General features: G+C 41.4%; 1 protein-coding gene across 9 annotated transcripts in view; it reads right to left on the reverse strand.

The window, feature by feature from the left end:
- Nucleotides 1–13,365, reverse strand: part of SLC26A8 (solute carrier family 26 member 8) — a 91,076-nt gene that overhangs the window by 75,117 nt on the left and 2,594 nt on the right. For all 9 annotated transcript variants that reach the window (XM_061397993.1, XM_061397989.1, XM_061397990.1 and 6 more), the window contains exons 3-4: nt 6,118–6,304; nt 231–370 (exon numbers count right to left, since the gene is read on the reverse strand). In XM_061397993.1, coding sequence (XP_061253977.1) covers nt 231–370; nt 6,118–6,299 — 322 coding nt within the window. In that variant the 5' untranslated portion in view covers nt 6,300–6,304. The remainder of the gene's footprint in view (nt 1–230; nt 371–6,117; nt 6,305–13,365) is intronic.

Consider the following 13,365-nt stretch of genomic DNA (forward strand, 5'->3'; position numbering starts at 1 on the left):
AGGAAAAAATGACTGTGAGCAGGCATTACAAGAATTCAGGGTTCTAAACTAAACTGAGACTTTTGGAACCACCCTCGAAGAGTTAGAAATTTGGCAGGTAAGGAAACAAATGGTAATGATGTGAATGGAAATCACTTTTTTTTTTTTCTATGTATCTAGCACAAGTAACTTGTTTACTCTGGATAAGCGATATATTGTCTGTGGGTGAAAAGCCTTTGTATCTTTCTTACCTTGGGGAATTTGCACAAGGCCAACACTTATACCAGCAAGTAAGTCTCCAAGAAGCCAATCTTTGAATCGATAGAAACACATCCACTCTAGGAAGGGAAACACTGTAAGCAGGCATCTTCGGAACTTGTGCCATGAGCATCTGCGAGAAAGAACAGACTTAAGTTCTCCGAAGAAAAAGTCCACAGGACCAAGAAAAGCCACACCCAATACTTTCTTCTTCCCACACAACAGAGTTTTTTGTTAATACTACTGACATGTGGACATATTGGACTGGCTAAGTCTTTGTTGTGAGGCTGTCCTGTGCACTGTAGGATGTCTAGCAGCATCTCTGGTCTGTATCCATTAGATGCCACCAGCATCCCCTCCCCTAGTCTTAATAACCAAAAATGTCTCCAGGCACTGCCAAATATTCCCTGGGGGATGGTATCACCTCCAGTTGAGGATCACTGCCATACATGATAAGAACTAAGCCTTATAAGGGCTTCCCTGGTGGCACAGTGGTAAAGAATCTGCCTGCCAATGCAGGAAACATGGGTTCGATTTCTGGGTCAGAAAGATCGATGGGTCAGGAAGATCCCCTAGAGAAGGAAATGGCAACCCACTCCAGTATCCTTCCCTGGGAAATCCCATAGACAGAGGAATCTGGTGGGCAATAGTCCACTGGGTCACAAGAGAGTCAGACATGATTTAGCGACTCAGTTCAGTTCAGTTCAGTCGCTCAGTCGTGTCCAACTCTTTGCGACCCCATGAATCGCAGCACGCCAGCAAAAGCATTGTAAGTCCGGTATACAAATCAGGTGTGCAGTTTTATAGAATGTTTGAAGAAAATTCAAGCTACCAAAATTTACCAGTAGAAAACTTGACTTTTATGGCTTTCTCTTGGTAAGGACAGTTTTCTGAGATGTGATATTGGTGGGTGGCAGGCAATTAACACATTCATATCATTCCTGTATACTAAAATTTTTACCAAGCATTAACTCTATATGGCTTTGACCTGTAATAAAGAATCTGCCAGTAATGCAGGTGCAAGAGACTCAGGTTTGGTCCATGGATTGGAAAGATCCCCCAGAGAAGGCAACCCACTCCAGTATTCTTACCTGGAGAATTCCATGGACAGAGGAGCCTGTCAGGCTACAGTCCACGAGGTCGCAAAGAGTCAGACAGGACTGAGCGATTATCACTTTCACTTTCATGTAGAAATTTATGGAAAATATACAATATGGAGTCTTGTGCTTATGGCATTAGCCATGTAAAGAAAAGGCAATACAACAAGGCCTTATTATCTTTTAGCTCAGTGGATAACAACTAGAGGGCATTTTGTTTCCCAAGGGACACCTGGTAATGTCTGGAGACATTTTTGATTATCACAACTGGCATCTAGTGGATAGAGGCCAGGGATCAAACATCTCACAGTGTACAGGACAGCCCTCCATAAGAAGTTATTTTATGGTCCAAAATGTCAACGATCCCGAGATTAAGAAAACCTACTTTAACCTTTAGATCATCTAAAACAGCAGAATCACTGTAAATCAATCAGTTAATCAGTCAATCCATCAGTAAAACTAATACAGTTTTAAATTGCTTTTTGCTATTTATATCTCAGGATGGGCTGAAAACAAGGAGTATGGAGATTTTTCATGTATGAACTATAGCTTAATAACTGGGATTTGACCATAGCAACAAATGTAACTTTAGTGTATGCAAGGCTAAAATGTGTGCTCAGAAAAGAAGAAATTTCAACATGCTTGTCTCTCACAACGATGAGCATTACTGTCCCATAAGGAAGTTAAGGTCAAATAAGTGTAAATGTCTTTGCCAAGAAATAATATGTTTGGTCAGAACTGGGGCTAGAAACCAGATCTCCTGATTTTTAATCAGTGTTCTATCCACTCTATTACCACTACAGTTCCTATTGACAGTGGTCAAATGCAAGACCATAGGTTTTCAGAGAATGTGCATTAGTAGGTGCTCAGTCACGTCCAACTCTTTGTGACCCCATGGACTGTAGCCCACCAGGCTGCTTTGTCTATGGGGTTCTCCAGGCAAGAATACTGGAGTGGGTTGCCATTTCCTACTACAGGGGATCTTCCTGACCCAGGGATCAAACCTGTGTCTCTTGCACCTCCTGCACTGGCAGGCAGATTCTTTACCACTGCGCCACCTGGAAACAGCCCCTGGAAAGAATCCCGTGTTGTGATTCTTATGAGAACCCCTGGGTGTTAGGCAGGTGTAGAGAGTGTGCTTTCCAACTATGGCCCTCTCTGTGGGTGGCGGGGGGAGCAGACCACGGCATTGGGACAATTTGCTTCATATCTTGTCCAGGGTTCCTTCCTTTCCATGTGCCATTTGACTGAAGACCCGCCACTCTAGGGAGAGTCATCAGAACTGTTTAGCATGCCAGAAAAATAAAATGGACTTGGAATAATGAGGACCTAAGATGGATGGGAATCAAGGAAAGAGCTGGAGGAATAGAAATTGAAGTTGGTGGAGGAACAGTATAAGCACTTCAACATGAATCTAGGTCTTAGTTAAGGCATCTTAAAAGTGAGGGATGGTGAGAGTTGATGTGAAAGCACAAGGGAGCACTCTAAGAGAAAGAGTATTTCAGTTGCTAACCAAAAGGGAAAAAATGAAGGGAGAGGTGAAGTTTCTTGAAGAAAGGAAGAGATGAAGTTAAAGATTATAATTTTTTTTCTTTTTTTTTTACTATTTGCTAGCTGCTTTACAAATACTCTCTAATCCTCACAATCACCTTGTAAGGTAGGTGCTATTATCATCCCCATTTTATAGATGAGAATACTGAGGCTCAGTTGGGTTGGATAGCTTGCTTAAGGTCACACAGTTGGGAAGCAGCAGGACTGGGACTCAAAACCAGGCAATCTGGCTTCAGACCCTTGCTCTTAGCCACAGCGCTGGGCTACCTTTCAGGTTAAAATTCAGAAATAGACATAACCGTGTGCGTTAGAAGTAAGGAATAAGAACTGTTATAAAAGCCCATGGGAGGCAGTGCAGGTCAGATTTAAATGTCTAAGGATAGGCAGCTGGAGGAGAATAAGGCTGAAACTTCTTTGGTAGGGCCTGTTTATGATGAGGTATAAATTAGGAAAAGACTATGCTTTCACAGAGCAAAGCCAATGCGGCTCCCAAGTGCTCTCTTTGTCATATAACCTCTGACCCATCCTGGAGCAGAAAAAATGAGCGTTGTGATACAGGACAGGAAGGGACATCCAAGACCACAACTTGCAAAAGGCAGGATATGGGCAAAGGAGGAGGCTCAGAGGGAGGAAGGTCTGCAACAGGGCTGCGTGGAGGCCTTCCTCTCTTGTCACCTGACACATGCCAACTGTGGGTGATGAAACCAAGGGATGACAGGGGCTAACAAATGTGCAGTGTGAGTGAGGACAGTCTGAGTAGTTAGGTTTAATATAATGATGCAGGTCACAAGGGGTTTTTATCCTGATGTCTGTAGTGACCAAGGGGTCTCTAGAGGAAATTTGGGGGGTAAGTGACTTTAGGAAAAATGGTATCTTTATTTTCACTAACCTCCTAACTGAAATGCAGTATTTCCTTCAGTTATGAATGTTGACAACAAACCACAGTTGTTATCAGCAGAGTTTTGACTTTGTCACCAACAGAGTCACAAATATTTTCACATTACAGTAAAACTGCTGCAGATATCTTAAGATATAATTTATACTCATCATTACTTAGAAATTACAGTTATTAGACCCACAATTATTAAATATCATGATTTTTGTATTTTTTTATATGTTGATAATTATACTTCAATATAACTGGTTTCCTTCATAATGCTATGTATTTTATGCATTTTTAAATATTTTGGCCAAGAGCACTTAATGGGGAAAGAATGGACTCATCAACATATAGTGCTGGGAAAATGAGATAGCCATTTGGGGAAAGATGAAGTCAGACTCTTACTTTATATCGCTTACAAAGTTTACTCGGAATGCATCAAAGATCTAAATTTAAGAACTAAAACTATAAAACTCTTAGAAGAAAACATAGGGGAAAATCTTCATTATCTTGGATTTCACAATAGTTTCTTAAATAAGACACTGAAGTCACAAGCAAGAAAAGAAAAAAAATAGATTAAATCTAATTTCATTAAAATTAAAACAGTTGTACACCAAAAGACACTATCAACAGGCAACCCACAGAATGGGAGGAAATATTTGCAAATCACATATCTGATAAGGGTTTAGTATCCAGAATAAATAAAGAAGTCCTACAATTCAACAACAAAAAGGAAAAAAAATCTAGTTTCTAAAAGGGTAAAGGAATAGACATTTCTCCCAAAAAGATATATAAGAGACCAATAAGCACATGAAAAGAGGCTCATCATATTTAGTTATTAGGGAAATGCAAAAAAAAAAAAAAAAAACACCCTACAATGTGATACCATTTTACATCTACTAGTATGGCTATAACAATAATTTTTTAAAAAGGAAAATAACAATTATTAGAGAGGATTTGAAGAAATTGGAATACTTGCTAATGCTAATGTGGTGCAGCAACTGTGAAAAAAATTTTCTCAAAAAATTAAACGTAAAATTACCATTTGATCCAACAATTCCCCTCTCAGGTGTATACCTAGAAAAATTACAAGCAGGGAATAAAACAGATACTCCTATGCCTAATACTCATGGTGGGATTATTCACAACAGCCCAAAAGTGGAAACAATCCAAGTGTCCATTAACAGGTGAATGGGTAAACAAAACAAGGTCTATACTTACAATGGAATATCATCAGCCATAAAACGAAGTACTGATCCATGCTACAATATCATGCTAAGTGAAATAAACCACACGTGGAAGACAAATATTGTATGACTCCACTTAAATGAAATATCTATAATAGGCAATTCAGAGAGACAGAAAGTAGAAGAGAGGTTAGCAGAGACTGGAGGTGGGGGCATGGGGAGTTATTGCCTAACAGGTACAAAATGTCTGTTTGCAGTGATGAAAAAGTTTTGGAAATAGCGGTAATGGTTGCACAACATCATGAATGTCATTAATACTGCTGATTTGTACACTTTAAAATGGTTAAAATGACCAACTTTATGTTGTATATATTTTACCACAATAAAAAATGTTAAAAAAAATTATTCTGAAAAGAGGTGCATTAGGTCTGATAGATAGCTAAAAGGTTCAAACACAAAAACAGGTTAGAAGCCCCTGAACTATAGAACTTACATAGTTGTTCTTGCATCATTCATTAGTCCACCATGGTTGCTTTTTGTTGTTATTGTTAGGAGACTGGCAACGGTGGTTAATCAAACAATGTATTTTTAAATATCATCCCTGGATGCTGTGGTGGACAACTAAGGTCTTTATGCCAAGTTTACAATCAAGAAGGTGATACAAGAGACTTCCCTGTGGTCCAGTGGTTAAGAATCTGCCTGCCGATGCTGGGACACGGGATTGATCCCTGGTGGGGACAGATTCCACATGCCTCGGAGCAGCTGAATCCATGCACCACAACTACTGAGCCCAAGGACCGTAGAGCCTGTGCTCCACACCAAGAGAAGCCACCGCAGTGAGAAGCCCACGGGCCGCAACCAGAGAGCAGTCCCCACAGGCCGCAACTAGAGAGCAGTCCCCACTGGCCCCAACTAGAGGAAGCCCTTGTGCACTGACAAATATCCGGCACGGCCATAAACAAGATATTAAATAAAAATTTCAAAAGAAGGCGATAGAGGACAAACCACACAAAAAAATAAACCCACAAAAAACAACTGAAGAGAAATTATGCTAGGGGTTCTGATGACAGGAATTCAGGATAGGAAAACAGAAGCAGGCACCAAAGGCAGCAAGTAGTTTTGGGGCTGCCAGCGTGGCCGCGGCTGAATGACCGCACACACCCACCTGCACTGCACATGGTGACTGACGGTGCTGATGTCGATGTCCACGTTCCCAGAGGAGGCGGTCTTCTTTCTGTGTTCCTGTTGAAAGTTTTCCTCATTGTACACATCTCGCTTCACATCATATGTGAAAGAACTTTGCCTGTACCTAGAGGCAAAACTCTGGAAGCTCCTGTCTGGCTGCATTGTTCCTGGAAGAGTGGAAAGAAATTGAACAAATGACATTTAAAAAAAAAAAATCTAGATCCTTGACACGTTTTTATGGAGATAAAATTTCCATATAATGGTAGCATATCTACAAAACGTGGGAAAGAATCCACAGGCAATGCAGGAGACACAGGAGACGCAAGTTCCATCCCTGTCTTGGGAAAATGCCCTGGAGGAGGCATCTGAACCCCCTCCAGTATTCTTGCCTGGAAAATCTCATGGACAGAGAAGCCTGGTGGGCTATAGTCCATGGGGTCACAAAGAGTCGGACCCGACTGAGTGACTAAGTGTACCTACATAATGCATCACAATTTTAGAAAACTTTCTCATTTAGTGTATAATTTTATACCTAAAACAACCCTATAAAAAAAAGCAGGTGTACAATGTATGGCGAAAACCACTACAATATTGTAAAGTAATTAGCCTCCAATTAAAATAAATAAATTAAAAAAAAAAAAAACCAGGTGTATATTCTCATTTTCCAAATGGAGAAACCAAAGCTTGAACATATAAACAGCTTTGGCTGTTGAATATTTAGTCAGGACTAGAACCCAAATGTCTGGCTAGAAAGCCTAGTTTTCTTCATATGTTGTTCTGCTGCAGGGAAAAGATTAAGAGGCAAAAGTATAACCACTAATTTTCATTGAAAATGCTAAAGGTTAAGGGATCAACATGGGGTTTTCTAACTCCCTTCTTATCTAAATAGCATCCATCATTATCCCTTTATCTTTTCCTTTTCTTCACCAAACTTAATAGTGCCTGACTCAGTATTTGTCTGTTTGTTCACTGTCTGTTTCCCACACTAAAATATAATTCCAAGAGGCAGGACTTTGTTCCAGGCCCAAATACTGTGTGACATTTAGTAGGCCCTCAACAAATATTTTTTGAATGATGGTCAAGTATCTAGTTAGTGGCATTATAACACAGCAGAAAAAGCATGGCACAGGATATCAGGATTCTGGAGTTCTAACTCTGGATTTTTCTTTTTTTTAAAACAACTGGGGGCAAGTTTCTTAGAAACTGAGTTTCAGTTTCCCTGTCCGTAAAATGACATGGTTTGACCGTATGATCTCTAAGGGTCATGAAAAGTGAAAGACAGTGAAGTCACTCAGTCATGTCCAACTCTCTGCAACTCCATGGGCCGTAGCCTACCCGGCTCCTCTGTCCATGGGATTTTTCAGGCAAGAGCACTGGAGTGGGTAGCCATTTTCTTCTCCAGGAGATCTTCTTGACCCAGGGATCAAACCGAGATCTCCCTCACTGCAGGCAGACGCTTCACTGTCTGAGCCACCAGAGAAGCCTCCTAAGGGTTATATCAAACCTTAAAAATATGTATTATTATCTTGCTCTTTTAAAAAGAATTAGAAGAAAGAGTTAATGAGGATGGATATAGTTCCATCTCTTGGAGAAAGTGTAACTGTTCTTGATCGTCTGTGTTTTTGAATAATAAAAAGGGCACACAGCTAATATTCTTCCACATAAATGTAAACAAGTAGATCTATATTTATCATCAACATCACGTACAACATTCATAGAGCACTTAATATATACCAAGCATTGCACTAGACTTTTTCATGAGTTATTTCTTTTAATTCCCACAACAATCCTAATACTACTTTTGAAAGTGAAAGTGAAAGTCACTCAGTCGTGTCTGACTCTTTGCGACCCTATGGACTATACAGTCCCTGGAATTCTCCAGGCTAGAATACTGGAGTGGGTAGCTGTTCCCTTCTCCAGGGGCTCTTCCCAACTCAGGGACTGAACTCAGGTCTCTGGCATCGCAGGTGGATTCTTTACCAGCTGAGCCACCAGGGAAGCCCAAGAATATAGGTGATAAAAGTGAGGTTTTGGAAATGTTAGGTAACTCAGCCATAGTTATATAATGTATTTTTACTCTCAAAACATAGGGTAGCAGGCATGTACTGTATAACACTATAAACCAATGATCACAAATCCAATAAAGAAGTGAGAGTATAGTTAGGGAATACAGAAGGGGATGGAAGAGCTGCTTTACAATGTATTACTTGAGAGAATTAGTACTCTGTGTCTTCCAGAAAAAAACAGAACTATACACTAAAACGTAAGCAACATTTTTGCCTTTCTTTACCCCACCCATAGGAATACTGATCCATCCTTCCTTACTTTTCCTATGTAATCTTACAATAAACTTCCATGACTAGAATCTATCTGTTCCTAGCAACTAAAAGAGCCTAATTAACCTGCTTATTACACTGAGATTATAAAAACTGCCATCCTGGGACTTTCCTCGTGGTCCAGTGGTAAAGAATCCTCCTGACAGCACTATTTACAATAGCTAGGACATGGAAGCAACCTAGATGCCCATCGATGGATAAGTGGATAAAGCAGTGGTGGTGCATATACACAATGGAATATCACTCAGCTATAAAAAAGGAACACATTCAAGTCAGTTCTAATGAGGTGGATGAACCCAGAGCCTATTATACAGAGTGAAGTAGGTCAGAAAAAGAAAGACAAATACTATATATATTAATGAAAATACATGGAATCTAGAAAGATGGTTCTGATGATACTATTTGCAGGGCAGCAAAGGAGACACAGACATAAATGACAAACTTTTGGACCCAGTCGGGGAAGGAGAGGGTGGGATGATTTGAGTGAGTAGCTCTGAAACATATACATTACCATATGTAAAACAGATAGCCGGTGGGCATTTGCTGTGTGACCCAGGGAACCCAAAGCTGGTGCTCTGTGACAGCCTAGAGGGGTGGGATGGGGAGGGAGGTTCAAGAGAGAGGGAATATATGTCTACCTGTGGCTGATTCATGTTGATGTGTGACAGAGACCATCATGATACAGTGGAGTAATTATCCTCCAATTAAAAATAAAATAAAATTTAAAAAGAATCCACCTGCCAATGCAGGGGACATGGGTTCCATCCCTGGTCTGGGAAGATTCCACACGCCGTGGGGCAGCTGGGCCTGTGCACCACCGCTATTGAGCCTGCACGCCCTAGACCCTGTGCTTTGCAAAAAGAGAAGCGACCACAGTGAGAAGCCCGTGCACCATAACTAGAGAGCAGCCCCTGCTCGCCTCAACTAGAGCAAGCCCATGGGTGGCAACGAAGACCCAGTGTAGCCAATAAATCAATAAAAATAAAATGTAAAAAAACTGCCATCCTGGGTTAGATGGAGAGTCTAGAATCCAGCACTTTGTTTCTGAAATGCCACGAAGCAGGCAGGAAGCAGGCAACATATGGACAAGCATAATGGAAGCAGTGGGCCAGGGAAAGGTGGCTGCAGCCACTCCGTTCTAGCAATTATTGTCATGGGGGATATGGGGCTCAGGATGGCCAGATCTGATCTTTCCCCAGGGAAGCCATAATTCCAGATTTTTATGTGACATCTTCTGACTTTGAAATGTTGTCAATCACCTTACCTATTTTTAAAAACACAGTCTGTATCTAACAAAACACCTCTGCAGGCCAGATTCGGTCTGACCCAGCAGTATGTGACCTCTGATCCAGAGCCTTGTTTAAAAAAAACAAAATATTCTCATCTCCTCCCATCACAAATTATAACTTATCCCTCAAGAATTCTCCCTCTTTCAAAGCTAAAGCATTTATTTTTTCTGTTGTCACACCCTTGGGAGGTATTATATCTCATCAATTGACTTATGGAAAGAAGCATTTCTTATTATTGTCTTCAACCTACATCAGTTATATTTCAAAAGGTAGCCATGTTCTACTAGACTAGGATTTGGTAAGTTTGCCTGCTATAATTTTCACAATCTTATAAATTTCTACCACATACAGTCTTGGCCTTCATTTATTTCTGACTGAAGAATGCTTTTCCACCTGTGGTCAATTAATTTATGGTTGTTGCTATTTAGTTGTCAAGTCAAGTCTGACTCTTTTGTGACCCCATGTACTATAGCCCACTGGAATTTTTTTCATAGTCCATGGAATTTTTCCAGGTAAGAATACTGGAGTGGGTTGCCATTTCCTTCTCCAGGGGATCTTCCCGATCCAGGGATCAAACCCGCGTCTCTGCACTGGCAGGTGGATTCTTTACCACTGAGCCACCAGGGAGGCCCTGGTCAATTAACTTAGTGTTCCACAAACATTTGCTGAATGCTAAGTGCTCAAAGGATACAAAAGGACAAAGACTCTTGAATTTAGTAGAATAAAAATACCAAAATATGGTGTTATCAGAATTTAGAGGTGTGAAAGGCAGAAATTAACATGTATTGCTGGCTGGCCATAGCCAGTTTCTTCACACACATAGTCTCAAAAGATAGATATTTATTTTCCTGATAATAATTATCCTCATTTTACTGGTGACTTTAGTGAGTTCCTCAGGCATACAACCATTAAACAGCAGAGCCAGAATCTGAACCCTGTCTTTTTGATTCTAAAACAGATGCCACATCTAATGCCACATGATGTCCTATAGAATGAGATTGATAACCCCAGCTAGGTGAAGGCCTCCCTGGGGAGATATGGCTAAACTGCTCTGGCTAAACTGGAGGCAGGTAAGAGAATAAGGTATTTCAGGAAGAGAACAGGATAAAATTACAGAGATAATATAAGGCAACTCATTCAACAGGTCTAAGTAAAGGCAGTGTCAAACCCAAAAGGTTGAGGCCTATTTCTGGAGTGTCCTGAATGCTGGGTTGAACCTGGACTTTTCAGCAATCTAAAATGTTCAAGAAGCAGTAGTAACATGCACAGACGTGCTTTGGGAAGAATCATGTCAATGGTAGAGTCTAGAGCTGTGCTGACCAGTACAGCAGTCACTGCTACCTGCGAAAACTTAAATTTAACTTAATTAAAATAAAATGAGGGAATTCCTTGGCAGTCCAGTGGTTAGGACTCAGCTGTTTCACTGCTGTAGCCCCAGATTCAATTCCTGGTCAGGAAAACTTGTGGCAATGCCTCACGCTCTGTGGCATGGCCAATTCCTTAGTCACAATAGCCACATTTCAAGGGCTCATAGCCATGTGTGGTAGGGACTAGCAACTAGACAGGGCAGGTATTAAACACATCTATCCTCACAGAAAGTTCTACTGAACAGCACTGGAGACAGGAGAGACTGAGGCAAAAAGACCCATCAGAGCCCTTTACTATTATGGTAGTCTGACTGAGAGGCAATCAAGTCACAACTCAGGGACCACAGTCTGAGTGGCTAGGAGGGGCAGGTGGAAAGCTGTCTTCAAAGGGCTTATCATATAACTGGCTAAAGGCAGCAAGGGAAAACATTTTTCAGTTATTGTTTCGTTTCCACTAGTCATCTCTGGAATTTCTTCAGTTCCACTAGTCTTTCTTGACTTCACAGAAAACCCACTGGCTTGTTTTCTTCACTAACACGACCCTTCTCTTTAAGGTATGATGATCAGAAGCCATTACGGACAAGTGGCAGATGCACGTTAACGTGGAGAAGATGATGCATTTCAGAAGAAGGTCATCGAAGATGGGATAACAACCCTTCAGCTGAGACACAACACAAGAGGGACTGTCTCTTACTAATTCCTAAAATTCCCTAATACTTCCTGCCATCAGACAAAACATTCAGGTGGGTGGGCCATGATCTGAACAAGTTAAGGTTTCATTTTCATATTCTACAAATGTGACATAATTTGGGGCATCTGGATTCACTACTAATTAATAGAAATTAATCTCTGTAGCCCATACTTGGTCTTACAAACAATAGTATCATCTGGGAACTTGTTGGAAATGCTAATTCTCAGGCCCCACCTAACAAAACACAATTAATCAGAAACTCTGAGGATGGCCCAGCAGTCTGTTTTAAGAAGCCCTCCAGATGATTCTGGTACACAGTGAAGTATGAAGACCACGTAAATGTAGCTAATTATCTTTATTCAGTTGGACAATCAGGATTAAATTTGGGGCACTGTTAATATACTTTTGACCTAGCTCCTTCATCCCCATACTACCCCTATCCATCCAGCCATCCACTGATTCTTTTACATAAGGTGCTAAAAGTATTTTAAAAGCCAAGAGTTAAATATTTAAATACAACCCAATTCAACCCAATTTTCTATTACCCCAATTGATGTGAAATCCTGAAACTTAGCTTCAAGATTATCCTTTCATATGGTCAACTTTCACATGTTCTCTATAATCGTGGGAAAGTAAAATTCACTTTCAGAATTTCAAAATAAATATTTGTAATTCCATCAGGAAAAAACAGGCCTTTGCCCATTCTAACTACGCTTTTATGGTGGAATGTATGTGAAAAAGAAAGTCATGAGCAAAGGGCATTGCTTTCAGTACCTTTCCGTCACTTGGTCTAGTGGCTGGGGATGAATGATCAGAGGACAGCCCTCAAGGAGCTGACCATCCAACACACAAACAACTGCCTTTAATGTGACCTGGTGAGAGTATTACCAATGGGCTGGTTGGAGAGAAATTCATTGTTGGGGTGGGGATGTTGGAGAAGGGGTTGCTGCGATCCATCAACAGAACCTGAAAGGAACAGAAAGGGCTACGAGAGGCGGGAGTGGGGGCTCAGTTATAAGGAACAACAACAGCAGCTACTGCTGCTGCTGCTGATGTCTCTTCAGTCGTGTCCGACTCTGTGCGACCCCATAGACGGCAGCCCACCAGGCTCCCCGTCCCTGGGATTCTCCAGGCAAGAACGCTGGAGTGGGTTGCCATTTCCCTCTCCAATGCATGAAAGTGAAAAGTGAAAGTGAAGTCTCTCAGTCGTGTCCGACTCTTCGAGACCCCATGGACTGCAGCCTACCAGGCTCCTCAGTCCATGGGATTATTCCAGGCAAGAGTACTGGAGTGGGTTGCCATTGCCTTCTCCGAAGAACAGCAGCAGTGAGGTCTAAAAAGCAGAAGGCGCGCAACTGGGCAGTCAAGCCTCGGGAGGAGGAGGATGGCGGCGGGGTGTGTTGATCAGGGGGAGACTCCGGCAGCAGACCAGTTCTGGGGCTTATGGCGACTCAAACCAACGAGTGTGGAAGGAGTCAGCCTGCCAAACGCAGGCGCCGTCTTTCCTCATGGATTTTCAAAAGCAGGGACCGCACGAAGAGAAAG

The sequence above is a fragment of the Bos javanicus genome, chromosome 23 (genome assembly GCF_032452875.1).
Source record: "Bos javanicus breed banteng chromosome 23, ARS-OSU_banteng_1.0, whole genome shotgun sequence".
NCBI classification, from domain to species: Eukaryota; Metazoa; Chordata; class Mammalia; order Artiodactyla; family Bovidae; genus Bos; species Bos javanicus.